At 51.1% G+C, this 26,270-nt stretch overlaps 1 protein-coding gene across 1 annotated transcript; it reads right to left on the minus strand.

Moving 5' to 3' along the window:
- Positions 1-62: 62 nt before the first annotated feature.
- MUC4 (mucin 4, cell surface associated) lies at positions 63-24,463 on the minus strand (the record flags this gene model as incomplete). The annotated part of the gene is made up of 22 exons (XM_084800329.1): positions 21,363-24,463; positions 20,994-21,122; positions 19,414-19,547; positions 18,373-18,537; positions 17,082-17,237; positions 16,240-16,370; positions 14,529-14,617; positions 12,574-12,759; positions 12,328-12,447; positions 11,470-11,589; positions 11,005-11,216; positions 8,907-8,991; positions 8,378-8,545; positions 7,835-7,936; positions 7,283-7,516; positions 6,200-6,337; positions 4,044-4,225; positions 2,968-3,173; positions 1,956-2,011; positions 1,483-1,662; positions 1,061-1,134; positions 63-137 (listed from the first exon to the last, which is right to left on the minus strand). The coding sequence occupies exons 1-22, from the start codon at positions 24,412-24,414 to the stop codon at positions 63-65; spliced, it is 5,994 nt and encodes a 1,997-aa protein (XP_084656455.1). The 5' UTR covers positions 24,415-24,463.
- Positions 24,464-26,270: the final 1,807 nt, after the last annotated feature.

Below are 26,270 nucleotides of genomic sequence, written 5' to 3' on the forward strand. Positions count from 1 at the left end.
GAAGAGGGCGGGTTGCAGAGTGGGAGGAGGGGGAGGGGGGAGTCGCGGAGGGACAGCCTCACTCACATTCGCGTCAGTTCCACTACGCTGTTCCGCATAAAAGCCCGCATGTACAGGTTCCCTAGTCTGTGTGCCACCTACGATAGGGAAAAAATGGAGGAGTTTAGGTTGAATGAGGATCAGAGAGGCCTTGCCTACCTTTGAATGAGGGGTCCACACTCATGCCTAGGTCAGAGGCTGGCCTGGGTCCTTGCTTCATAAAGGCTCAATGGATAAAGAGTGTGACATTCTTCCCCGCCTCCTCTGCCTCAACATTGCAGGGGGGGCGGGAATCTGAAATGAGCACCTCTGCTTGATCTATGACCCCACCCCCTTCTCTCGCCTCATAGGTCCCAAACACAAAGTGTTTAGTTAAGACCTAGGGATGGCCAAGCACCAGGAATGTCACCAGGGTGATTCAGGAACTGGTTATATTCAAAGAGCCTGTATAGTCAAGGGCAGCGGATCTGACTAGTTGGGATTTAACGTCTCTGGCGGTCAGGGTGCTGATAGGAATAATCGCCTTGAATGCCTGTCCTCTTTTGGTACTAAGTGCTTTACAGGCATTATCATTCAAATCCTGACACAACCTAGTGACGGGCGCTACTTACTATCATCCACTTTTATACGCAGAGCTGCTATAAATCGCTTGTCTAATAACTGCTGCTCTAGAAAGAGGCTGGCCAGAGCTCTGAGTCCCTGTGTCTAGGAGTCTAGAGTTTCCGCCATTCACCAATACGGCTACTTGGCTTCACGGATGCGGTGTCAGAGGAGTCCCCGTTCCCTCTAGGAAGTCATAGTGCAGGCAACTTCTCTCTAGCAGCCAGAAAATGTGACTCATGGGGGGTACCTAGAGGGAACAGACTGGGTGGCATGCCTCCCTAGCGTCTTCTCATGACAAGCTGGTGATTCTAACATGTTCTGTGGCCTCTAATCCTGAAGGACGTGCAAGTTCCAGCACAGGCCCTGTGGACCCTTTCAGGATCAGCTTCCCACTGGGAGCCCAGCAAGCAGCACTGACCGAGGCATTGACATCAGCTTTGGAGGCATTCTCATCTTCCCTGAGTGACAGCACGATGGTCCTCAAGGGCAGCTCTGGGGATAAAGAAGAGGACCCATCTCAGCCCCATGGATTTCCCACACTTATCAAGTATTTCCCCCATGCAACCACTCAGAGAGATAGCTCCATCCACCATGGCAAGGTCACTGAAGGCCTGTATCCCACGGCGGCCCCTGTGCTGACCAGGCCTCCCATGGCTCTCCTCTAGTGGAGCCAGGAGGCTTCCGGACAGCTCCCCCAGCCCCCAACTCAGCCCCCCCCAGGGGGAAATCTCCATTCTTATCTGTGCGTTTCAGGAACATGAGCCTCAGACACTAGTTTCCCCATCATTCCCAGACATGAGAGGTGCATGGGGCTCACATGGCAGGAGCCTTTAGCGGTACCTTTAGAGATGGCGGGAGTGAAATTGTTCCCAGCCAGGAAGCAGCGGTTATCGGTGAAGGCTGGGGGGCAGGTGCAAGTGGGCTGGCAATCTGGATCCCCCGAGATGTAGCAGTGGCCATGGTTATAGCAGTGATTCACAGGACACGAGTGGTTTTGGCAGACTAAAGAGTCCTCTAGAGCTGTGAAAGATGGAGGGAGGTCAGCCACACCAGGGCCGGGCAGCTGATGGGGGCTGGGTGGCCTCTTGGAACCTACTCTCAGGATATCTTGAATTTCCCCCTCCCTTGCCCAATCCCTGTTGTGCTTGTGGGCCACTCTGGGCCCCAAACTAGCTTCCCCTCATCTTCTCCAAGCGTTTCTCTGCAAAGCAACCTTTCCCTGTCTGTCAGCTAAGTGTTCTTTCATCTCTGCAGAGAACGTGGCATGTTGACCAGAGCAACTTTGTCACGGAAAGATAGTGGGAGAAGTGTACTTTGCTCATCTCCCGGTTCTGCCCACTCTGGCCTCTGCTTGGAAGACAGCCGCCTCCTGGTTGTATGTGGAAGGTCGCACTGTCACTTCTGGCATGGTGACTACAGTGGCTCAGAGGGAGAGGAGAAGAAAGAACTCAAAGGAAAACTGCAGTTTCTCTGTCACAAGGTCCCTACGGCAACACCTGTTAGGGGATGGTCTGATGGATTTTGATGCTAATTAATAAAAAGCCATCCCACCTGGGCAGGGCAGATGAAATAAGTGTGGCTAAGGGTCCTGAGAAGGAAAGAGAGGAATTCTGGGAAGAAGAAGAGGAAGGAGAAAGAAGAGGAGGAGAGGGTCCTGAGAGGAGAAAGAAGGCCGTCATGGCTTAGATGGAAGAGAAACACGTGGCAGATGTGGCTGGAGGTTCAGCCCAGGTGAAGAACATTAGCAAGTATTTGGGAATTATGGATGGGAGGTGGCTTGATAGAAGTTATTAGAAGCAGATGGCATTGCAGGGATTGAGGCAAGGTGTGGGATACCTGCCCCACTATGGGAAGTAGTTTAGAGGACTAATGTATGTCCTGCCCCAGGTTAACTAAGGCTGTTTTAAAATATAACAAGTATCAGTGTCTTGATCGCTAGCTGGACCTACTGGGCATACTGATAATAAACAATTGTTAGGCCCTACTAATAATACAGATATTTAAAAGCAACAAACACCTCCAAATGTTCTGCCTCGTGAAAAGCAGAAGCCCTGAGCCTTGCATCTCTGAAGATGCCCAGGTGCCTGAGAGTCCAGCTTACATCTGGTTCCTTAGCCTTCTCCGTCAGTCTTTCTCCCAAGTTTTCTCCAGCAGGGTCTCGGGGCTACTCTGTCCCAGCTCCATCCTCAGCTTCTGCATCCCCCTGCTTCAGCACCACACCGTCGACTACCCGCTTCTTAGCCCTCCCCACCACAGCTTCTTATGAGAGATTTAAAGACATTGTTTGCTAAACACCAGTTCTGTCACAGACCCTTGACGCATCACCTGGACCCAGAGCCTCCTCTTGCAAGGGCCCCTGTTCCCAGTTCACCTGCACAATGACGCCCATCTCCAATCAAGCCTTGGGGGCAGGCCTCACAGCCTTTCCCAGGAATACAGTGCACATTTGGGAAGCATGGCTCTTCGCAGAGGTCCTTAGTGCGATCGCACAAGTGTCCAAAGGTGTGCCCGTCACATTTGCAGCTGGTCACCTGAATAACAGCAGGGTTGCTGGTATTTATAAGCTGAAGAACTTCTACCATGAGAAAGAAGCCTTGTTTGTCTCAGTCTCTCTGACACCGAACAGTCGTAGACTGGGAGTCTCTTCCCAAGGCCACACAGTCGGCCTAGCCTCTCTCAGCCTCGCCTCTCTCAGCCTGTACCTCCTTCCCTGGAATCCTTGATAGAGTCAGATGGGAAGAAACACAGAGGAAAGAAAACCAAACAAAGCCACAACGCAGAAACGGGGCAAGATCTGTGCACTTGGGTCATGAAACGTAGACCACAAATGTGAATGGAGCAGATTTTTCTCAAACTGAAAAAGGTGCATCCTCGGCTAGAAGAAAGAGCAGACAGAGGTGCTGGGGGTGGGGGGTGGGGGGTGGGGGGTGGGGGGGGAGGGGCTGTCTCAAGGCAGCATCCTGCCCCTCTCTTCCCAACCCCAAAGAGATATGTTTGGTGAGTCACTCTCCATAACGGCCTATATAAAGGCTTCTTGGGTCTGAGCACAAAGGACTCTGGTCTGGAGAGGGGCAGGGCCCCTGTGCTGGAGGCTCAGGACCTCTAGCCAGCAAGCACAGGAAAGCCTTCTGGTCCTACCGTTCAGTGCCGTGGTGGGGAACCACCGGAAAGGCTGCGGTGATAGGATGGGAGGTGGGGCACAAAACCTCTTTTGTGCTCTAATCAATGAGGTTTGCTCCACTTCACACAAGAGTTTGTAAGAGTTGTAAGCCTCCCCCACCCCCCACTCACCCACCATAGCTCCACCCTCCTCCCCACAGACACCTTGCCCGAGGAAGCACGCTCGAGGCATCTCTCCGCTTGCTTCCCCACCACCACTGCTCTTGGCTCCCACTGCTCACCTCAAGGGTAGAATTGCCCTCCCTGCTGGTCTCATTGTACAAACACTGGCTCTTCTTACTACAGAAACAAACCACAGTCTTGGGCCGGAGGACAGATAACAAGCCAGTCCTGGTGTCTCTTGCTTGAATCTCCAGGGTACACGGTTCTAGCAATGCTGGTGTCCACTGCAAACTCCCGTTTTCTGTCCAGAGAAAAAGAGACCTCAGCACCTGCAGAGTCCTCTGTTCCAGGCTCAGTGTGTCTAATTCCCCCAAAGGATGCCACAGCTCTTCACCCACACCCCGAGTCCTCTCCCTGAACCTTGAATGCCATCAGGCATCCTTTTGAGCAGAGCTGGGATTCCTAGGGTGGTGGCAGCCATGCTCCAAGCTGGAGGAATGATGTAGCACCTGCTGGGCATGCTGGGTGCAGGCAGAAATCCACATAAGGTAAGGCTACTCCCCCCTACACCCCACAAAGAGTTCCCTAAGTGCATCCCTGCTTGAGCCTGTGCCAGGATGGGTCATGGTGGGGACCAAGCATAAGTGAAAGGGTCCTCTTAACATCTCCCCAGACTGCAGGGCAGAGTGGCTTCGCCTCCCAGCACCTCCTCTTCTGCTTTCTCATCATCCTGTCCTCCGACTTCCTGGGCCTTGCTACCATATCAGACGTCAGACTACAATCGATGGAGAGCAGCTCGGAAGGCACAGAGTTGGCATGGACGAGCGTTAACGTCACGCCATCACTTCCCAGAAGAGGGGCCCAGGGTGGCAGAAAGCCTTGCTATTGTGTGCCAAGGTAGTGCCATAAGAAACAAAGAAGACGTAGACAAAATTACCCCTCCGTACTCAGCAAAGCAAAGTGAGACAGTCTGGCGGTCAGAGCCCAGAGAAAAGTCCCTGATGGCTTTGGTTTAGCCAAGAAAGCCACCATCCCTTCCACTTTGGCTCTTTGACCCAGGTCACAGCTGCCTTCCTGGGTTCTCAGATGCTGTAATAAAAGCCGGATAAGTATGGGTAACTGCTGAAAAACGAGAAGTACCAGGGAGGGTGTTTGTATTTCTTTAGTCATATTTCACAGTGTGTTATTTTTTAATAGATATGATAATGCTATAAACTCATGGGTTTTATTACGTTTAGTGTGTGTGTGTGTGTGTATGTGTGTGTGTTTGCATGCGCGCGAGTGCAAGGCGGGGTGGGGGGAGCGTGTATGCATGCCTGCCGCAGCGTTCGTGTGGAGCTCAGAGGAGAGCTTGTAAGAAGAAGAACCAGTCTTTTCTTCCATCATGTGAGTCCCAGGGGTGGCACTTAGGCCATTAGGTTTAGTGACAAGCACTTTTATCTGCTGAGCCATCTCACCAGCCCTGTAAACTAGTATTATTTATTTATTTGTTTGTTGTTGTTGTTGTTGTTGTTGTTTTCGAGGAGACAGGGTTTCTCTGTAGCACCAACTGACCTGGAACTCACTCTGTAAACCAGGCTGGCCATGAACTCAGAGAGCCGCCTGCCTCTGCCTCCTGAGTTCTGGGATTAAAGGCATGCACTGGCTAAACTAGCATTTTTTTAATGGCCATATTTGATTATTCTAATGATTTGGTAAATGCTCCATGATGGTTTAAAAGTGATGCATCTAGCTGGGCATGGTGGTGCATGCCTTTCATCCTGAGAGGCAGAGGCAGGCAGGCAGATCTCTGTAAGTTCAAAGCCAGCCTGCTCAACATAGTGAGTTCCAGGACAGCCAGAACTGAATAATGAGACCCTGTCTCAAAAAGAAGTGAATTATAAGATGGGGGTGAAATGGCCTTTATATTGCCCGTGTGTGCCCAGACTCAGTCTACCTATTTGGTTAAATCTATCCAACCCCCTCCAACAGCTGCTCACCTGGGGAGGGGCCACCCATTTCACCTATAGTTTTGTTTTTTGGTTTGTTTGTTTGTTTGTTTGTTTGTTTTTTGAGGCAGGGTGTCACTTTGTATCCCAGTCTGGTCTTGATCTCATGGCAATCCTCCTTCCTCAGCCTCCCACCTACTAGGATTACAGGCTTGAGCCTCTATAGCCAGCTCTAAGTACCAATCTTAAGAAATGCTGTTTCTCAGGGGGCTGGAGAGACGGATCAGTGCCTACTAGCCCGACCGACTCCTGCGCCTAGCCCATCCTATTGCCAGCCAAAGTCATACCAAAGAGTTCAAAGCCACTACACGGGTTGGTGAGGTTGAATTTGACATCCTTAGAGTCACTGGTGATCGCAACAGTCTCTGTCTCCCCCTTGTAGGCTTGAATCTCACTGCAGCAGCGGATAGAGGGTGGGAACTGATCTGAAACAGAGAAACATGGAGAGTAGCTGTGCACAGGGCGCTCTCCAGCCTTCCCTTTCTGCTCTTTCCTACAAGCCTGTACCAAGCCTGGCATCCACCTCCTGGAGCAGGACTCAGTCTTGCTTCCAGCTCTGCAAACTGTGCAGTACATGCCGGGCTTGCACTGACCACTGCCTAACCTTTAGCCTAACATTTTTCAGTCTCCCCATAAAACCGGATTAGTCTTCCCTGAACAGAATGCCCCATGGCCTGGGAAAGACTGAGAGCCATGAGGGTCACATGTAGGTGGGCAGAGGGTCACATGTAGGTGGGCATTCCATTTTTCCCAGAAAGAGACAGTCAAACTCTCTCAGTGCTCTGTTTCTTGGAAGCCTATTATTTCAATTCCATTGTTCATTAATTCACTCTATTAATACATTTACTGGGCAGGTGACACTAAACTCTATAGGAATGAACAAGTGATGGAAAAAGAGGCCCAAGGGAATTATAAATTATAAAACACACTTAGTAGTTATAAATATATATATATTTTAAAACATCAGGAAAGGGGGTGTGAATAAACAGGAAAATATGAGACAAGACAGTCCCGAGGGGTTTGCTAAGAAGGCAGCGTCAAAGGATGAGAGAGAACGTGGCTGTGGCTGCCTGTGGAGCCTCTCGGGCAAGGGAAGGGCTTGCACAAAGTTATTGGTGAGCCCCAAAGCCAGTTGGGGGGGGGAGTGTCAGGACAGGGGTTCTGGGTGTCAGAAGAGGGAGGAGACAGCCACGTAGGGCAGGGAAGGGAAGGCTGCTGTCCATCAGAGCGCCTGAGTGAGCTGGGAGCTGTCAGAGGATGCTGATCCATTAAAGGAATAAAAATGCCGAGCTTGGAGGGGTGTCACGAAACGAGGGTCCTAGTCTGCTCCCTTTCTCTAAAATGGTCTCTCTGAGCTTTGCGTCACTTACTGAGGGTGCCATTTATGTCCTGGAATGTCTCAAGGATCGCATTGGTGTTTTGTCCAATATTTTTGTTTCCCGTGGCGAGGGCGTCAAACTTGCACCGTGGGTCATCATTGCAGCCAGAAACCAAGCCTACATCTGAGGTGTTCTTGTCCAGAAGTTGGGACAAGAAGACGGGGGTGAAGTTGGAAGGCAAGGAGTCTGTCCTTAGCCCAAGGAGGCCTGTCCCATTGATTTCCCCTACGACATAGGAGGTATGACGGTGCTATGAGATCCCAGCCATATTTCAGCCCTGCCCACCCCAACCCTCATTGTATATGGCTCCGTGGGTGAGGGGGTGGCATGGGAGCTGGTAGGGACAGATGGCTTCTGGCTTCTGAGCCACCCACTCTCCTCCTCTGAGACATGCAGGTGGGGTGGAAGCAGGGGACAAACATGGGGCAGTGGCAAAGTCTCCAGACCTCAGCAAGGATGTCTAAGGTCCCCACAAGCACAAAGGCGACAACCCAGCAGTTCCCTCACTGTCCTGCCCCAGTGGCCCGAGGAGCCCAGGCTCACATGTCATTCCATAGTGAAAAAGCATCTCCTCGGAGCTGTTTGAAGGGATGGTGGTGCCATTGGGCATCCTGAAGTCATCTTCTGGATTGTCATTCCAGACTCCTGTGGGACAGAGAAGAAGGTTCACCACTACAGGAAGGTGACTTCCCTTCTCCAGAGCAACCAACAGGGCAGCTGCATCTGTCCTGGGTCCAGGGCCCCAGGAGGTAGGAGAGGACCATGTGCTCACACCCTGCTTTAAAGGGGGAGAAAAAAAAATCAAGACGAAAGTGGGGGAAGATGGGAATAAGGAAGGAAGCAAGAGTGAGAAAAAGAGGGGGGGGAGAATGTAGGGGTGAGAGGGAGAGGACAGCTGTGCCTCCACCTTCCCCATAGCGCCCCCTTCAGGTTCTCTTAGAAAGATGGCAGACAAACAGTTGCCTAAAGAGTGGGTGAAACAGCCCCTCTCTTTGCCCAAGAGAGCTGAGAAAGAACTGGGGAAGAAGAGTCCAAGGCCCAGGGGAGGGGCAGTTGCCTCGGTATGTACCGAGCTCTGCTTCTTACCCAACAGGCCCTTTGTGTGGTTGTGGTACTTTTCTGAGAGGCTGGAGGAGGCATGAAGGATGTTGGAGAGAGCAATCACGGTGATGGTCACTGTCCCATCGAAGTTAGCTGAGACTTGGGAGCCGTTTTGGGTCAGCAGAACACCAGTGTCGTTGAACACGGACACGCCTGGAACACAGGGAGACAAGTGACAGCTCTGTCAGCATGGCCCTTGGGCCCAGAAGCTCAGCAGCAGGGAAGGCTCATGGCACAGAGGGCCCTGGAGGACCCTGACCATGCCTCAAATAAAGGCCCTGCACCATCCACACCAGCCTGTAGAGCCTTCCTTCTGGGGTAGGAAATGAAGTTTCGATGCCCAGGCTGGCTGAGGGTCTGCCGATGCAGCCGTTTAAGGGACAGTAGGAAGGCAAACACTCTGTTTTGCTGGGTGCTGTAGCCTCCACCCACTCCCCCCCAGCACAGCACTCCCCCAGGCCTGAGTTCCAAAGGATGGGGAGTAGGGGCACACACTGACAGCTACTGAGCCTACCTTCTGTGTGGCTGGTGTTAAAGGCCACGGTTTGGTTGTTGTGTACAACCCGGACTGTGTCGTTGGGCTCGAGGAACCATTGAACCTGGAAAGGAATTGGTGGAGGCCTAAGCCCAACCAGTAGGCAAAGCAGAGTCCCGGAAGTGAAGCTCCAGAGAGGAATTCAAGGCTAAAATCCAGGCCAGTGGAAGAGGAAGGTGATGGACAAGACAGGTGATAAGGATGTGCCAGCTGACATGTGTGGACTCAGTGGGTGTCAGGCTATCTCACAGCAGCCCTGTGGGCAGATAGGCTATCTCACAGCAGCTTTGGGAGCAGATGGGCTATCTCACAGCAGCCCTGTGGGCAGATAGGCTATCTCACAGCAGCTTTGGGAGCAGATGGGCTATCTCACAGCAGCCCTGTGAGCACACAGGCTATCTCACAGCAGCCCTGTGGGCAGATAGGCTATCTCACAGCAGCTTTGAGAGCAGATGGGCTATCTCACAGCAAGCCAGTGGGCAGGCAATACCTTTGTCCCCGTTGTGCTATAAGAAAACAGAGACACTGGAAACTCAGCAATTTTGTCAAGGTCAAACAGCTAGTAAGAGATGACACGTTTCGTAATCCTGCCATCTCTAGGTTTTACTCTTCTCTTTCCATTATCGATGTGTGCACTCTCCCTTTGTTCCAAGATGTAGAATCACCATGGAAACACATTTCTGGGTGTGTCTGTTGAGTGTTTCCAGAAATATTTAACTGACAAGAGCAGATTTACTCCAAATGTGGGCAAAAAAAAAAATCATTGCACAGGCTGGGGGCCCAGGCTGAATAAAAAGAAGAGAGCTGAGCACCAGTATTCATCCCATTCTGATTCTGACTGTGGACATGATACGTCACCAGCCTCCTCACACACTCTCTTGGAGACATGCTTTCCCTGCCAGGATGCACAGACTTCACCCACAAAAAAACCGTGAGCCAAAATAAACCCATCGTCCTAGGTAGGGTCACTACAGCTGTGATGAAACACCATGGCCAGAGCAATGTGGGGAGGAACGTGGGAAGGAAAGGATTTAAATGCCTTATGCTTCCATATCACCGTTCATGACTGAAGGAAGTCAGGACAGGAACTCAAGCAGGGCAGGAACCTGGAGGCAGGAGCTGATGCAGAGGCCATGGAGGGGTGCTGCTTACTGGCTTGCTCCCCATGGCTTGCTCAGCCTGCTTTCTTGTGGAATCCAAGACCACCAGCCCAGGGATGGCACCACCCACAATGGACTAGGCCCATCCTCATCAATAACCAATTAAGGAAATGCCCTACAGGCTTGCCTTTAAACCAGTCCAAGGAAGGCATTTTGTTTGTTTATTTGCTTTGTTTCCCAAGACAGGGTTTCTCTGTGTAGCCGCAGCTGCCCTGGACTCACTTTGTAGACCACGCTGGCCTTGAACTCACATTGATCTGCCTGTCTCTGCCTCCCTGAGTGCTGGGATAAAGGGCGTGCACTACCACACCAGGCTGGAGGCATTTTCTTTTCTTTTCTTTTTCTTTTTCTTTTTTTTTTTTTAGACAAGGTTTCTCTGTGTAGCCTTGGCTGTCCTAGACTCGCTTTGTAGACCAGGCTGACCTTGAACTCACAGTGATCTGCCTGCCTCTGCTTCCCAAGTGCTGGGATAAAAGGCGTGCACTACCACGCCAGACTGGAGGCATTTTCTTTTCTTTCTTTCTTTCTTTCTTTTTTTTTTTTTTTTTTTTTTTTGAGACAGGGTTTCTCTGTGTAGCCTTGGCTGTCCTAGACTCGCTTTGTAGACCAGGCTGGCCTCCAACTCACAGTGATCCGCCTGCCTCTGCCTCCCAAGTGCTGGGATAAAAAGCATGCACCACCACACCAGGCTGGAGGCATTTTCTTAATTGAGGTTCCCCCTCTCAGATGACTCCTACATCAAGTCGACATGAACCTGCCCAGCATATCCTTTCTTCCTTAAGTTGTTCCTTGTCAGGTACTTGGACACAGCAGTGAGAGAAGTAGATGATACATCTCTCTTTATTCTCTTCCTCTTCCAGCTGACTGCCTCTGAGGGGTTCTGGGGATGGGACTGCCAGATAGCCCTGGACACTTACTGTGATGGAAGAACCCAGGCTGCTGGTGTTGTATTGAGCAGCAAAGGCAATGAAGTTAGTAGCCTTGGCAGAGCCAGTCTGGGCAGTGCGGCCTTCCAGCAGGAAGGAGGAGTTCGCATCCTGGGCCTGGACCAGCAGGAAGTCCCCCAGCCCATTGAAGGTGTATTTGGCGTTGTCCAAAGTGGTAATGTGGGGATCGCCAAATGTCCAAGCTAAAAGAAACGAGGTTACACGTTAGCAAACTGGGACTCCCTCTGCCCAGCAGGTAGGGCTTCCATCTTGGTGGACTCAAGCTTGGACAAATTCTCCCAGCATCCAGAATCTGCCCCCCCAAAAGCCTCTGGCTCCAATTCTCATCCCTTTGAAGCCTCCGCAGGACCTGTCCCCAGCATCCCCACAGCCACAATTCTGCCCTAGGAAGTGATCTCCTTCCTGGATGCTCCCCACCTCAGTCATGATGCTCACCGGGCCGCGGGGGCCTGTACCCTGCACAGCTAACGCGGGGCCGCCTGCGCTGGTACTGGATGCAGAAGGAGGGCTTGCTGTTCCAGTGGCAACACCAGTTCTGTGCCTCCTGCTCTTGGTCTGCGGAGAAGAAGGACACTTTGTCAGAGGGCAGGGGCCCTGGAGAACCAGTTGGCAGGGTTGGTAGCTTATCGGTGGCAAGAGTGTGGCCTTGGAGTCAGGCATGGCACAGGTCACATCCTTCCATGCTCAGGGACTGTCAGTGGCCTGGGTGAAATGACACTGTGTGTGTCCTCCTTGAAGGCATGTTGGGGCTATTATATAGCAAGGCACACGGGACAAGCTCTCAGCGGGCCAGGGAAAGAGAGGACATAGATGATGGTGCAACAAGACTAGAGCAGGCCCAGGGATGAGCAGACGCAAACCACCCCGCCAATTCACCTCTGTGTGCTCTGGCTCTCTAATGCAGGGCTGCCTGCACTGGTACTCCTTTGAAGGTCTCTGTGATGAGATGACTCTAAGTCCTCTCCCTCCCCCCCCGAAAAAAAACCTTGTTAACAGGGGTTCAGAGGACAAATTCAAAATAGGGCCTCTTCCTTTGCCTAGAAAAATTCCCACTCCAGGTTGAGGGCATAAGGCCAGATAAAGATGGCAGAAGACACACTCTGTCCTAATCTGAGAGAATGCAGTCAGGATGAAGGCTTCTGAATTTCCTAAGATCGGGGAGTTGGGGTCAAAGGCGAAGAAGCAGGGGAGCGCTGGGGACAAGAGGCTTCATCTAGAAGGTTCCATAGCTTGTCTGAGAAGAGCCCCAGGCTCCTGAGCACGTGGGTGTGAGAGCTCCAGGGAGATACATACCAAACTGCCAAGGACTGTGCATTCTCCAGCCTTCTCGAAACTCTCCCCAGCGGCCATAGCTGCAGCACACGCCCCCTCGCCAGGAGGAGAAGCTGCACAGCTGCGGGCTGTCCCACCAGCCTACAATGAGACCAGACATCCTCAGGCCTAGGAGCTTGTGGCTGGGGGAGATGGGCGGGGGGGGGGTGTCGTCTGTGGGGGAGAGGGATGGTAGGTGGGTTTGTGAAGGGCAGAAGGAGGCATCACCTGTGTTCCTGGGCCAGAACCGAAAGTCCCATCGTCCCTGCTGCCAGGAACAAGGGCAGGGAATCTGGTTCCAGCCCCAGCCCCAGCTGGGCTGCTGAGGCTGGCTCTCCAACCACAACAGACACTTGAGCCGGTAGTTGGGCCTCACCTCCCTGTGTAGCCTGTAGATCTGCAACCCCCGGAGGCCTGAGGGACAAGGAAAGTGGTAATGAGAGCAGGAGCTGGGCTTCAAGCTCTGGCTGCTTCAGCTTTAGGCTCAATGCAGGCTCATGACTGCTGCCTCCGTCTCATGTCCTGCCTCTCTGAACGGCTCTTCCTGGGAAGAGACCCAATTCATACTGACAATGATTTATCTCCAAAGCATGGACTTTAGGGCAAAACTCTGGGTCACAGTGGTTCCTTCCTTCCCTCCTTCCCTTCTCTTCTCTTCTCTTCTCTTCTTCTTCTCTCTCTCTCTCTCTCTCTCTCTCTCTCTCTCTCTCTCTCTCTCTCTCCTTGTCTCGATTGCTCATTCTTGCTTGATCTCTGCCATACCTTCCAGTTCCCCAAACACTTCGCTTCCTCCCCAAAGACAGCAGCCACCCAGTCACGCCATCGGACACTCGGTCCTCCTGGTGCCCCCTTCCTTTCCCTTTCTGTGGCCAAAGCAACCAGGACAGAAGTCCATGCCCAGAAACTAGCTGAAAGCCACTGAGAGTTGGCATGCTCTAACACCGTGAGTCTGGGGAAGTCTCTTTTGGGATCAGACACCATCTTGGGAAGGGAGAAATGACTAGAAAAATCCTCAGTGGGGTTGTAAAGTTTAAACCTTCAGTTCATCAGACGTTTCATACTGCACACACAACTTCAAGGAGAAGAGGGGGCTCCAGAACACCCCCATCCCTAGACAAAATATGATATAGTGTATGAGATTTTCAACCCTATATACATGATGAAGAAAAGGTTTCCAGAAGAATAACATTGTTTATAGTGATCTATGCACACATACACCACAGAGATAGACACACACATACATATATACACACATACACATACACACATACATGTACACTCACACACACAAACACATACACACATACATACACACACTCACACACATACATACACACACTTATATACACACACATGTGTCCATGAGCAGGTGTGCATGCGCACACACACACACACACACACACACACACACACACACACACGATACCCTAGGTCTCAAGCAGATGTGTCTGATAGAGAGGCCTGATGTGACAGGGAAACTCTTCCACAGGGTGGCACCCGTCTGTCATTTGACCGCCCTTTTGTTTCTGATGGTCAAACATCTTTGTCCCAGACCTTATAGACCTGCACTCACGCCTTAGGGTCTGCATGGCTGACCTCTCCTCATTGCCAGCAAGCCTTTTCTCCGTCACACTTTGGGCGCTGACATTTCTTTCCCTTTGGAGCCTCTCTGTATTACACTGGGTTGCAGAGGAAGCGCCACAGGTCTCACCACAGCGAATGCTTGTAGAGAGTGAATGTGGTTGACCTCCCCTTCCCTGTCACTTTCCTGTCTGTTAACTCCCTGTCTGGAAGCTAGTAGGCGCTCAAGAGTGCCTGCATTTTGGAATGCCGGCTGGTAGATCTTTAAGGGTATCACTCCAGCTCAGGAATAAACATTTATGTGGTTTATCCTGATGTCACACCTATATCCCTTCCTGCAACGCCCTTGTCCTCACACCAGGACCTGAGTGCCCACTGACAAACATCTTGGGTTTGGCTCTTCCAAGGAAAGGAGACTCACAGGGGCTGAGGGTGTGAAAAGAACAAGTTGTCGCCTAGGCAACGCCAGCTGCAGATGCACCCACAGGTAGCCAGCCTGTGCAGGACGCTCTTCCAGGTAGTGAAGAGGCCACGGCTGTCTCGGATTGTAGGGAGCAAGGGGAAACTGAGGCCAGCTCTTCTATGGTGGGTGGCACTTTTACCTAATTTGGAATTCAGGAATCGATCTGGACGGTACTTCTCCAGTGCTGGCCGGAATGTCAGCGGGCTGTTTTCAAAATGCCCGTCGCCACTGCAGGCAAAGGAAAGACTCTCAGGCCTCTGTGACCCACTCGGGCTCTCTGCTCTCATTTGGAAAGCTACTCATTCATTCCTTTAGTCTGTCAGTCAACTCCAGCTAGCCCCCCAGTCAGCAGCTGGTAGCCCACGACTCAGTCAGGTAAGCAGCCAGGTTGAGCCATAAGTCCCCCATGCTAAAAAGGAGAGAAGGGAGAGAAAGCGGGTGGGGGCGGGGAGCTTCTGCTTTCTCCCACATCTGATCAGATGATAGCGAGATGCCAGCAGGCTCCCTCGGTTACACAAGGCCTGTGAAAGCAACAGAGTTGAGACCAGGTTTCCCTTTGTTTACCTTGAAGCTATCTAAGAACACGCTGCAAGGATGGTTCGAGGCCAGTGTCTGGAGACAGGCAGTCCCTTTCAGCTGTTGGTTCTGTCACTCACTAGCTTGGCAATCGTGGTTATTTAGCACGTCTGACTTTGTTTGTTTGTTTGTTTGTTTGTTTGTTGTTTTTTTGATACAGGGTTTCTCTGTGTAGCCTTGGCTGTCCTAGACTCACTTTGTAGATGGCTGGCCTCGAACTCCCAGTGATCGGCCTACCTCTGCCTCCCGAGTGCTGGGATTAAAGGCATGTGCCACCACCGCCTGGCCTGACTTTGGGTTTTATGTCTGGGTAAAAGGGACTTCAGTTGTGACTACATCACAGCATTTTAAGACTTCAGCACAGTGACATTTGGAAATCCCTCAGATCTGAGTGGAGACCAGATTCAAGGTCCAGCCACCTCCACGGTCACGGTGCGGGTCCAGGATGGAAGGAAGGCTGCCACAGCAGCCTCGGTGCCACTGCAGGAGCATGCCCTCAGGAAGTGACTCCTGATCTTTGCTGTACTGTCACACGGGCTAGAGGACAAATACATGCACGACACCTCTGTTGCGTACACTGATGGTGTGAAATTGCTAAGCTATCTGGGTAACGCCACGTGATTGTAGGGCAGCCTGAACACACCCTATCCGTGTCACTCACCATCTGTGGCAATTACCCAGTAACAGATGATGATGACTGGCACACCAATTGCCACACAAGCAGGTGGCTGGGAGCTGTTCTTTCAGAGACTTTGCCTCCTTCACGTACAGGAGTCCACATTGCAGTCAGCGAAAGCCACCCTCCACCCATGTCCCTGTCCGTCTAACCCGCAGAGTGTCAAGAATCACAAGTTCCAATCTTGGCTGTCTGTGATTGGGTGTCCACATTGCACTTTGAAGTTCTGACTTTGGGCAAATTACTTATCTGCTTGAACCTAAGTTGTCTTACCTATAGGAGGATGGCCTTATCTGTAGGATAGTGCTCAACTATCATGGGTGGCTGGGATCACCAAAATAAATAAGGAAATAAATAAAGCACATGACGTAATCGGGGTAATAAGTGGCCACTAGCTGAGAGGTCAACTAATGTCAGTGCAGGCAAGGAGGTCAAAGGGGGAAGCGACTCCAGTGCACAGGTGGATAGAAACAAGGGCAGAGTGAATGGAGGCCTTTTCATCAGGAACAGCTACGTCTTCAAGAATAGGATGGGAGTGTGAGCAGGGAGCCCTTATCTCTCACAGTTGAGTGCTGACAGCCAGCCAATCCTGTCCTACCTGGAGAAGCCCATGAGGACTTGGTTGTGCAGACCCTGGGTCACATCCCACTTCATGCCATCGCTCTGGTAGAGAAACAGGGCGTAGGATGTGCTCCCGTCTGTGGAGAGGATGGCTTGGTACGTATTGGTCTGGAAGTTGGCGAGAGACAAACAGACATCTATGAGAGACCTGAGGTTTCCTCTCCGGGTTTCCACACACCTCTCACCAGAGGCAGGCATTACCACCTGGCCCACCCAGGCTGGACAGGTTGGCAAGTTTGCTGTGGTTAAGGCAACATTTACCTTGGGTGTGGAAGCATTTAGCATGGCTTGTGTTCCCTCTTTGCAACTTTTTTTTTTTCCAGAGAGAGGAAATAGAGAGCTGTGGGGTTGCGATCCAGTTAGAAGAGGGCATGTTAGAGAGAGAGAACTGTAGAAACCTGAGAGGTCAGACAAGACAGCAGAGCTGAGAGAGGCCTCCTCATCTCTCCCTCAGGGATACGTAAGGGGGGGGTCCCCTCCACTTGTGTGGTATGGAGGTCCTGCTCATGCCCTTTCAAGGCAGGTAGTCAGTAAACTGTTGGTTGATATTTGTGAACTGTTGTACTGATATTTCACTATTGGAAAGGAACGCTGACTCATATAAGTCACATGAAGTCGTCAGTCCATGGACATTCTTGCCTCTAAATGCAGTTGAGGTTTCTGACTTGAGGCAAGCCTGGCCCACTGCGAGTGCTCAGCACACAGGGCTCTAAGGGATAGCTCTAACCAGCAGTGTTCGGGAATGGTAGCCTCCCACCTAGGACGGTGAGATGTCTGCCTCCCAGCAGAACTACAGGGAGCTGTCCAGTATCCACTCACCCCAAAGCTCATCTGGGCAGGGTAGGCAGGAACGTTGACCCAGGTGACTTTCAGTGTCCACTTGGCTTTGTAGCTCCAGTCACCTGTGAACTCCCTAATCAACGTCTCCACCTTCGCAATTAGCCAATTGTTTTCACCATAAAATGTGTTGTATTCCTAGAAAAGGAAGGTGGGGAAGGGTAAGGAAATCAGGGTTCCTTTCAATGCCCGTAAGGCAGTGGTTCTCAACCTGTGGGCTGTGACCCCTTTGGGGTGTCGAATGATGCTTTCACTAGGGTCACATATCAGACGTTCTGCACACCAGATATTTACACTATGGCTTATAACAGTAGCAAAATGACAGTTATGAAGTAGCAATGAGGTAATTTTATGACGGCGGGGGGAGGGGGTCATCACAACATAAGGAACTGTATTAAGGGGCCACAGCGCCAGGAAGGTTGAGAACCACTGCGCTAACGGCTCCCTGCTTCCTGCTTTGGGTTGTTATTCACTGCAGTGCCCATGGCTGCCTGTACATCTATCTCTTCCCCACGTCTGAATGTTTTACAAGCCCTTTGGATTTTAAGATCAATTTAAATTTAGGCTGCAGGAAAATCTGGGGCCTGTGAAGTAGAGGATTCCTACCCTGAAACTCAAGCCTTCTAGAAATAAACTGATGCACCTCTTAGCTCAAATTGGCTTAGATCATGTGATCAAATGTGTCCAGTTTTACATTCCCATGTCAAGCTTGTAACTCCTTAAGGACAGGTATGGGTCTGTCCAGCTTTGGAACATAGGTAGTGCCTTGTCAACGGTAGGCACATGAAACGTATTCGCTATGACAGCCATTGCTACAGGCTGCTACTTTCCCAGGCCGGCAATCTTTTTGTTTGTTTGTTTGTTTGTTTGTTTGTTTGTTTTTCAAGATAGGGTCTCTATGTAGCCTTAGCTGTCCTGGACTTGCTTTGTAGACCAGGCTGGCCTTGAACTCACAGTGATCCACCTGCCTCTGCCTCCGAGTACTGGGATTAAAGGCATGCGACACTATGCCTGGCTCAGGTTGGCAATCTTAACTTAATTCAGGAGTGTTGAGGGGCAGGGGTTTTGTTTGACCCAACCTACATCACCTGGTTGGAGCAGGGTGTTCCAGAGCCTACTTAGCGTTCCATCTCGGCTTCCTCCCCAGCCTGTACTTAAGCTTCAGTCCCTTCCCACACAAGTCTAGAGTGTGACGTAATGTCCTTGAAGTGCCCTTGATCCCTCCAGGCAGGATGCTGAGAGCTCCTGGCTGCCAAGGCCTTGAATGACCCACCTGGTAAAATATGGTTCCCTTGGAGCTAGAGAAGTCAGCGTCATCCCAGAATGGGGCCACCATGGCCACACGGTCCCTTTCTGTGAAGCCTCTTGGAGGTGGGTTGGGGTAGGAGAAGACATCGTTGTCTGACTCCGGGAAAATGACCTGGCCGTTATCTGTGATCTGAACACAAGAGTTCTTGGTTAGGGAGAGATGAGGGAAGGATTATCCCAGTCTAGGACCAGCTCCTCAGAGCAGCTCCCCCTAAGAGCCTGCCTGTGCAGAGAGAGGTGGCAGCCCTGATGGTCGCCTTGCCCACTTTTTGCCTTCCAGGAGACCTCTTTACCTAGTAACCTCCCCACATGCTCATCCCATCAGAGCATCCTCAGATCAGTCTAAAGGAGTGGGCTGTGTCCTGCCTTGTGGGGCATCCCAGCCTTCATCAGAGCAAAGCCTTCTTGGTAAAGCGCCTCGCCCTATCTTGAATCTTGTGACAAATCAGGTGAGGGTAAAGGACACCACACCCTCATTCCCATTACTGTGGTGAGCTCTCTCTGGGAGTCCCTCCTCCTGTTCCTGAGGGCAAGAGGAGGCAGGATCACCATTCCCAGGGAATCAGGAAGTAACCACAGGAAATAGACATGGTGTGACCCAATCAAGTTTCTAAGCATAGCATCTTCCTCATAAAATTAATACTAATAATACTAATAATAAAAATACTACTACTACTACTACTACTACTACTAATAATAATAATAATAATAATAATAATAATAATAATAATAATAATAATAATAAAGTTTGTGAAACACCCATGATCTCTTTCCCTAGGTAAGGATATTTTTGCTCACACAGGCAAGGAGGCGTGGCTTCCTTCAGGTTTCCCCAACTAGAAACTGACATAAAAGAAGGCTACGAAGGTGTTTTACAACAAAGGTGACATCCACTCTCTCCTCTGCATAGTCATGGGCCATCGCCAAGCCAGGCAGAAAAAAAAAAAAAACAGGGCCCAGAGAACACAGGCCACAGCCTTGACACAAGCGCTTCTGCCAGACTCACGTAGAAGGAATCACGCAGGGACGAGCCAAGGGGGAATCCAATCAGGAGCTTGAAGATCGGTGAGGTAAAATCCACAGTCCTGGCAAACAGCTGCCTGTCACCAACTTGAACCCCGAAGGGGAAGAGGGCGATGCCTAGGCCGGGACGAAAGAGAGAGCAAAGTCCTTTACCTCCTTTCAAGTTCAGAAGGCTCCTGAGAGAGCGGCCAATCATCTTCTCACCTCATCTCCTCTTCCTGAAGGCGCCCCTGTGCGCCCCAACTCTTCGTCCTGCCTCTCCGTACGTATGGAACACGTCGCCTTATTTATCTCTCGGCTGGTACCCTCATCCTGACACTACAATCCCGCTGTCCCACCACGGGACACTCTCTGATCCGGAAGTCAGATCTACTAAACGGTGAAAAGACGAAACTCCAAAAAGCAGCAAAGCTAGTCACGTAGGGACCTTTTCATAACAAGGCACTTGGTTCTGGCAAGGACATTTCTTCAGATAGGTTTGAAGACGCCGCCCTCCCCCCACCCCTAGAATTGCCCTCGGCCCCCCTAAGTATCCTCGGGTTGCCATTTGGGAAACCTTGTCCTAAGTGTTTCCCAAGTGGATCTCACTCTACACGGGCGTGGCCTTGATTGGTGTAGCACAGTCTCTCGGTTTCCTCACTAACGCCTGGCTTGACCCTCCCAAATTTCTCTATACCACCCCCACTATGCAAACCTACATCCTTCCTGGCTCCCTTTCCCACACGGCTCTTGTACACAGCAGCCTCCCAGTCCGCTCTTCACATTCCTCCCGGCAGGTCCGCATGCCCTGGAGCTCTCCAGCCCACTCAACACAAGGACCATCTTTTCGCTCCCGTGGATTCATTCTAGCTGCTCAGACCATCTGACCCATCTAGGGTGCTCCCCCTTCCCCCCAGCTCTCACCAGGAAGCTTCCTGTTCGCCTCCATCCTATTTCCACACCCCTTACAGGCCTATGAGGGTTTGCACCTAGTTTCCTGGCCTTTCAGGAAACAGTTGATCTGCCCCTAGCTCCATCTCCCAGGCCAACGTAATGCACCAAATAGCTCGCAATCTCTAGTCCCAGAGAACAGAGACTGTGAGTTAAGCAAGCTGGCCGAGGCTGAGCATTTCTGTGTGTCATCTCTCTAGACCAGAGGTTCCCACCCTTCCTGATGCTGTGACCTTTTGATACGGTTCCTCATGCTGTGGTGACCCCACCCCCCGCAACCATACAATTAGTTTTGTTCTTCTTCATAACTGTAATTTTGCTGCTGTTATGAATGATAAATAAATATCTGTGTTTTCTGATGCCCTTCGGTGACCCCTGTGAAAAGGTCATTTGACCCCCCCCCAAAGTGTCATGTCCCACAGGTTGAGAATTGCTCGCTGTTCTAGAGGGAACACGGGGAAAAGGTGGATTATTCACGGCCTTGGTGGGACAGAGTAGGAACCCAAAGAATTGGCTCCCTCAGCTACACACAAGGACTAAACTCGCAAATGCCGTGTAACAAACACAGCCACAGCCTTTCCGTCTGGCTTGGGAAGAACGCAGAGAAGTTCTGCCATATTGGTATAAACTCACCTTGCCCTGGTACGGTAGTGAGTGGGGCCACAGTTGAGCTGGAGGCTGTGGTTGTGCTGGGAGCAGTAAAGGTCACAGAGGTCGCAGAGGGTGACGTGCTTCTGTCATTGTCTGTCTTCGTGGTCATTCCTGAACATGTAGGGAAAAGAAGACAGGAGGGGGTTTTATATCAGAGAACATGAGGGTCACTGAAAATGAGGAGATGGGAGAGACAGCTGGAATATGCGCCTTTATACTGGTCAACAGCCAGTGTCTCCGAGTACAAGCATAGGAGAAGGCAGAAGGATTTGGGGGAGGGGGGGGGCTAGTCACCATCGCTGTGGAGAACCTCACCTCACCCTTGCCTGTAATGCTAGGTAGATGATTCACCTGCGGAGGATGTCCCATGAGAAAAGGCCTCTGTCACGTTTGGTCCAGGTAAAGAGGATGAATGGCTTTTTGTGGTCACCGCTGTGAGGATGCTGGTTTGAGATACGCTGGAGGTCCCCACGCTTTCCGTCCAGTGACTCTGAGAATATGTAGATGACTGCTGAGGAGAAGTGCTATGCATGACTACTGTTGGGTGCCTCGCTAGAGTTGTGCTTGAGACTCTTGTGGTGACAACTCTGAGACTTCCAGTCACATGTGCAGGTGTGTGCCCTGTGACTACTGAGGTGGCTTCTGTGGTGGGTGTATTTGAAGGTGAGTTGCTAATGCTGGCAGCCTGTGGGGTGGTTGTTTCCTCAGGAGAGCGTGTTCTCTGAGAAACACTCCATGTCAGAGTGGATCCACTCGAGGAGGACAAAACAGTAGATTTGGTCACCTCTGGGAGGGTGGTGGTTTGAAGTTTGCTGCTGGTCTCCAGGCTGTCAGTGGGTTGTTTCTGAGAAAGTGTTGACAGTTCCTGAGTAGATGTGATGGGTGTTGACACTGTAGAGAGTGTCTGAGCTGAAGGTGTCATTGAGAATTCTGTGGTGGAAGGTAAAGGACCATGAGTAACTACTGTAGCTGTGTGTTCTGTGTCTACTGAGGAGGCTTCTGTGGAGGGTGTTGTGGTGAACATGTCTGGTGTGTTTGGTGCTGAGCTGCTCACACGGAGAGCATGTGGGGTGGTTGTTTCCTCAGGAGAGGGTGTTCTCTGGGAAATAGTCCATGTCAGAGTGGATCCACTTGAGGAGGACAAAACAGTAGATGTGGTTACCTCTGTGAGGGTGGTGGTTTGAGGTTTGCTGCTGGTCTCCAGGCTTAGAGTGGGATGTTTATGAGAAAGCGTTGACAGTTCCTGAGTAGATGTGATGAGTGTTGACAATGCTGACAGATCCTGTGATGAAGGTGTTGTGGAGACCTGTGTGGTGGCAGGTGTAAAACCTTTTGTAACTATTGCAGTTGTGTGTCCTGTGTCTACTGAAGTAGCTTCTGTGGAGGGTGTACTTGGCATTGAGGTGCTGATGCTGAGAGCAGGTGGGGTGGTTGTTTCCTCAGGTGAGGGTGTTCTCTGGGAACCAGTCCATGTCAGAGTGGATCCACTTGTGGAGGACACAACAGTAAATGTGGTCTCCTCTGTAAGGGTGGTGGTCTGAGGTTTGCTGCTGGTCTCCATACTCTCACTGTGTTGTTTCTGAGAAAGTGTTGACGATTCCTGAGTAGATGTGATGGGTGTTGACACTGTTGAGAGTGTCTGTGGTGAGGATGCTGTGGAGACTTTTGTGGTGGTTGTTGTGGAGCTTGGAGTAATCCCAGGAGTCGTGTTTCCTGGAGCAGAGTCCATAGAGGGTGCTGGGCTGAGCACCTCTGGTGTGGTTGAGGACACATTACTGACACTGGAATCAGATGGGTTGGTTGTTTTGTCTGGAGATGATGTCACTTGAGACTCTGTTGGTGTGGGAGCTGAGCCACTTGAAGAGGATGAAGGAGCTGCTGTGGTCACCTCTGTGAGGGTGGTGGTTTGAGGTTTGCTGCTGGTCTCCAGGCTTTCAGTGTGGTGGTTCTGAGAAAGTGTTGCTGACTCCTGAGTAGATGTGATGGGTGTTGATTGCTCCTGTGATGAAGGTGTTGTGGAGACCTGTGTGGTGACAGGTGTAGAAACTTGAGTAACTACTGCAGTTGTGTGTCCTGTGTCTACTGAGAAGGCTTCTGTGGAGGGTGTTGTGGTGAACATGTCTGGTGTACCTGACACTGAGCTGCTCATGCTGGGAGCATGTGGGGTGTTTTTTTCTTCAGGTGAGGGTGTTCTCTGGGAAACAGTCCATGTCAGAGTGGGTCTACTTGGGGAGTTTAAAAGAGTTGATGTGATCACCTCTGGGAGGGCATTGGTTTGAGGTTTACTGCTGATCTCTGTGATTTCTGTGTGGTGGTTCTGAGAAAGTGTTGACAGTTCTTGAGTAGATGTGATGGGTGTTGTCACTGTTGACAGTTCCTGTGATGAAGGTGTCATTGATTCCTGTGTAGGGGCAGATGTAGAACCTTGAGTAACTATTGCAGTTGTGTGCCCTGTGCGTGCTGAGGAGGCTGCTGTGGAAGGTGTACCCGGCATTGAGTTGCTCACTCTGGGAGAATATGGGGTGGTTGTTTCATCAAGAGTGGGTGTTCTCTGGGAAACAGTCCATGTCGGAGTGAATCTACTTGAAGAGGATGAAGGAGTTGATGTGGGCACCTCTGTGAGGGTGGTGGTTTGAGGTTTGCTGCTGGTCTCTGTGCTTTCAGTGTGTTGGTTATGAGGAAGTGTTGACAATTCCTGAGTAGAGGTAATAGGTGTTGACACTGTTGACAGTTCCAGTAGTGAAGGTGTTGTAGATACCTGTGCTGTGGCAAGTGTAGCACCTTTAGTAACTACTGCAGTTGTGTGTCCTGTGTCAACTGAGGAGGCTTCTGTAGAGGGCATTGTGGTGAACATGTCTGGTGTACTTGACACTGAGCTGCTCATGCTGGGAGCATGTGGGGTGGTTGTTTCATCAGGTGAGGGTGTTTTCTGGGAAACAGTCCATGTCAGAGTGGATCCACTTAGGGAGTACACAAGAGTAGATGTGGTCTCCTCTGTGAGGGTGGTAGTTTGAGGTTTGCTGCTGGTCTCCATACTCTCAGTGTGTTGTTTCTGAGAAAGTGTTGACGATTCCTGAGTAGATGTGATGGGTGTTGACATTGTTGAGAGTGTCTGTGGTGAGGATGCTGTGGAGACTTTTGTTCTGGTGGTTGTGGAGCTTGGAGTAATCCCAGGAGTTGTGTTTCCTGGAGCAGAGTCCATAGAGGGTGCTGGACGGAGCACCTCTGGTGTGGTTGAGGACACATTACTGACACTGGAATCAGTTGGGTTGGTTGTTTCATGTGGAGATGATGTCACTTGAGACTCTGTTGGTGTGGGAGCTGAGCCACTTGAAGAGGATGAAGGAGCTGCTGTGGTCACCTCTGTGAGGGTGGTGGTTTGAGGCTTGCTGCTGGTCTCCATACTCTCAGTGTGTTGTTTCTGAGAAAGTGTTGACGATTCCTGAGTAGATGTGATGGGTGTTGACACTGTTGAGAGTGTCTGTGGTGAGGATGCTGTGGAGACTTTTGTTCTGGTTGTTGTGGAGCTTGGAGTAATCCCAGGAGTTGTGTTTCCTGGAGCAGAGTCCGTAGAGGGTGCTGGACTGAGCACCTCTGGTGTGGTTGAGGACACATTACTGACACTGGAATCAGTTGGGTTGGTGGTTTTGTCTGGAGATGATGTCACTTGAGACTCTGTTGGTGTGGGAGCTGAGCCACTTGAAGAGGATGAAGGAGCTGCTGTGGTCACCTCTGTGAAGGTGGTGGTTTGAGGTTTGCTGCTGGTCTCCAGGCTTTCAGTGTGGTGGTTCTGAGAAAGTGTTGCTGACTCCTGAGTAGATGTGATGGGTGTTGAATGCTCCTGTGATGAAGGTGTTGTGGAGACCTGTGTGGTGACAGATATAAAACCTTGAGTAACTATTGCAGTTGTGTGCCCTGTGCGTGCTGAGGTGGCTGCTGTGGAAGGTGTACTCGGCATTGAGTTGCTCACTCTGGGAGAATATGGGGTGGTTGTTTCATCAAGAGTGGGTGTTCTCTGGGAAACAGTCCATGTCGGAGTGAATCTACTTGAAGAGGATGAAGGAGTAGATGTGGTCACCTCTGTGAGGGTGGTGGTTTGAGGTTTGCTGCTGGTCTCCAGGCTTTCAGTTTGTTGTTTCTGAGAAAATGTTGACAGTTCCTTAGTAGAGGTGATGGATGTCGACACTGCTGACAGATCCTGTGATGAAGGTGTTGTGGAGACCTGTGTGGTGACGGGTGTAGAACCTTGAGTAACTACTGCAGTTGTGTGTCCTGTGTCAACTGAGGTGGCTTCTGTAGAGGGCATTGTGGTGAACATGTCTGGTGTACCTGACACTGAGCTGCTCATGCTGGGAGCAGGTGGGGTGGTTGTTTCCTCAGGTGAAGGTGTTTTCTGGGAAACAGTCCATGTCAGAGTGGATCCACTTGGGGAGGACAAAACAGTAGATGTGGTCTCCTCTGTGAGAGTGGTGGTTTGAGGTTTGCTGCTGGTCTCCAGGCTTTCAGTGGGTTGTTTCTGAGAAAGTGTTGACGATTCCTGAGTAGATGTGATGGGTGTTGACACAGCTGAGAGTGTCTGTGGTGAGGATGCTGTGGAGACTTTTGTGGTGGTTGTTGTGGAGCTTGGAGTAATCCCAGGAGTTGTGTTTCCTGGAGAAGAGTCCATAGAGGGTGCTGGGCTGAGCACCTCCAGTGTGGTTGAGGACATATTGTTGACACTGGAATCAGATGGGTTGGTTGTTTCATGTGGAGATGATGTCACTTGAGACTCTGTTGGTGTGGGAGCTGAGCCACTTGAAGAGGATGAAGGACCTGATGTGGTCACCTCTGTGAGGGTGGTGGTTTGAGGTTTGCTGCTGGTCTCCATACTCTCACTGTGTTGTTTCTGAGAAAGTGTTGCTGACTCCTGAGTAGATGTGATGGGTGTTGACACTGTTGAGAGTGTCTGTGGCGAGGATGCTGTGGAGACTTTTGTTCTGGTTGTTGTGGAGCTTGGAGTAATCCCAGGAGTTGTGTTTCCTGGAGCAGAGTCCGTAGAGGGTGCTGGGCTGAGCACCTCTGGTGTGGTTGGGGATGCACTGTTGACACTGGAATCAGATGGGTTGGTTGTTTCATGTGGAGAGGATGTCACTTGGGATTTTGTTGGTGTGGGAGCTGAGCCACTTGAAGAGGATGAAGGACTTGATGTGGTCACTTCTGTGAGGGTAGTAGTTTGAGGTTTGCTGCTGGTCTTCAGGCTTTCAGTGTGGTGGTTCTGAG

The sequence above is a fragment of the Acomys minous genome (assembly GCF_964271855.1).
Source record: "Acomys minous genome assembly, chromosome: 11".
In the NCBI taxonomy this organism is placed as follows: Eukaryota; Metazoa; Chordata; class Mammalia; order Rodentia; family Muridae; genus Acomys; species Acomys minous.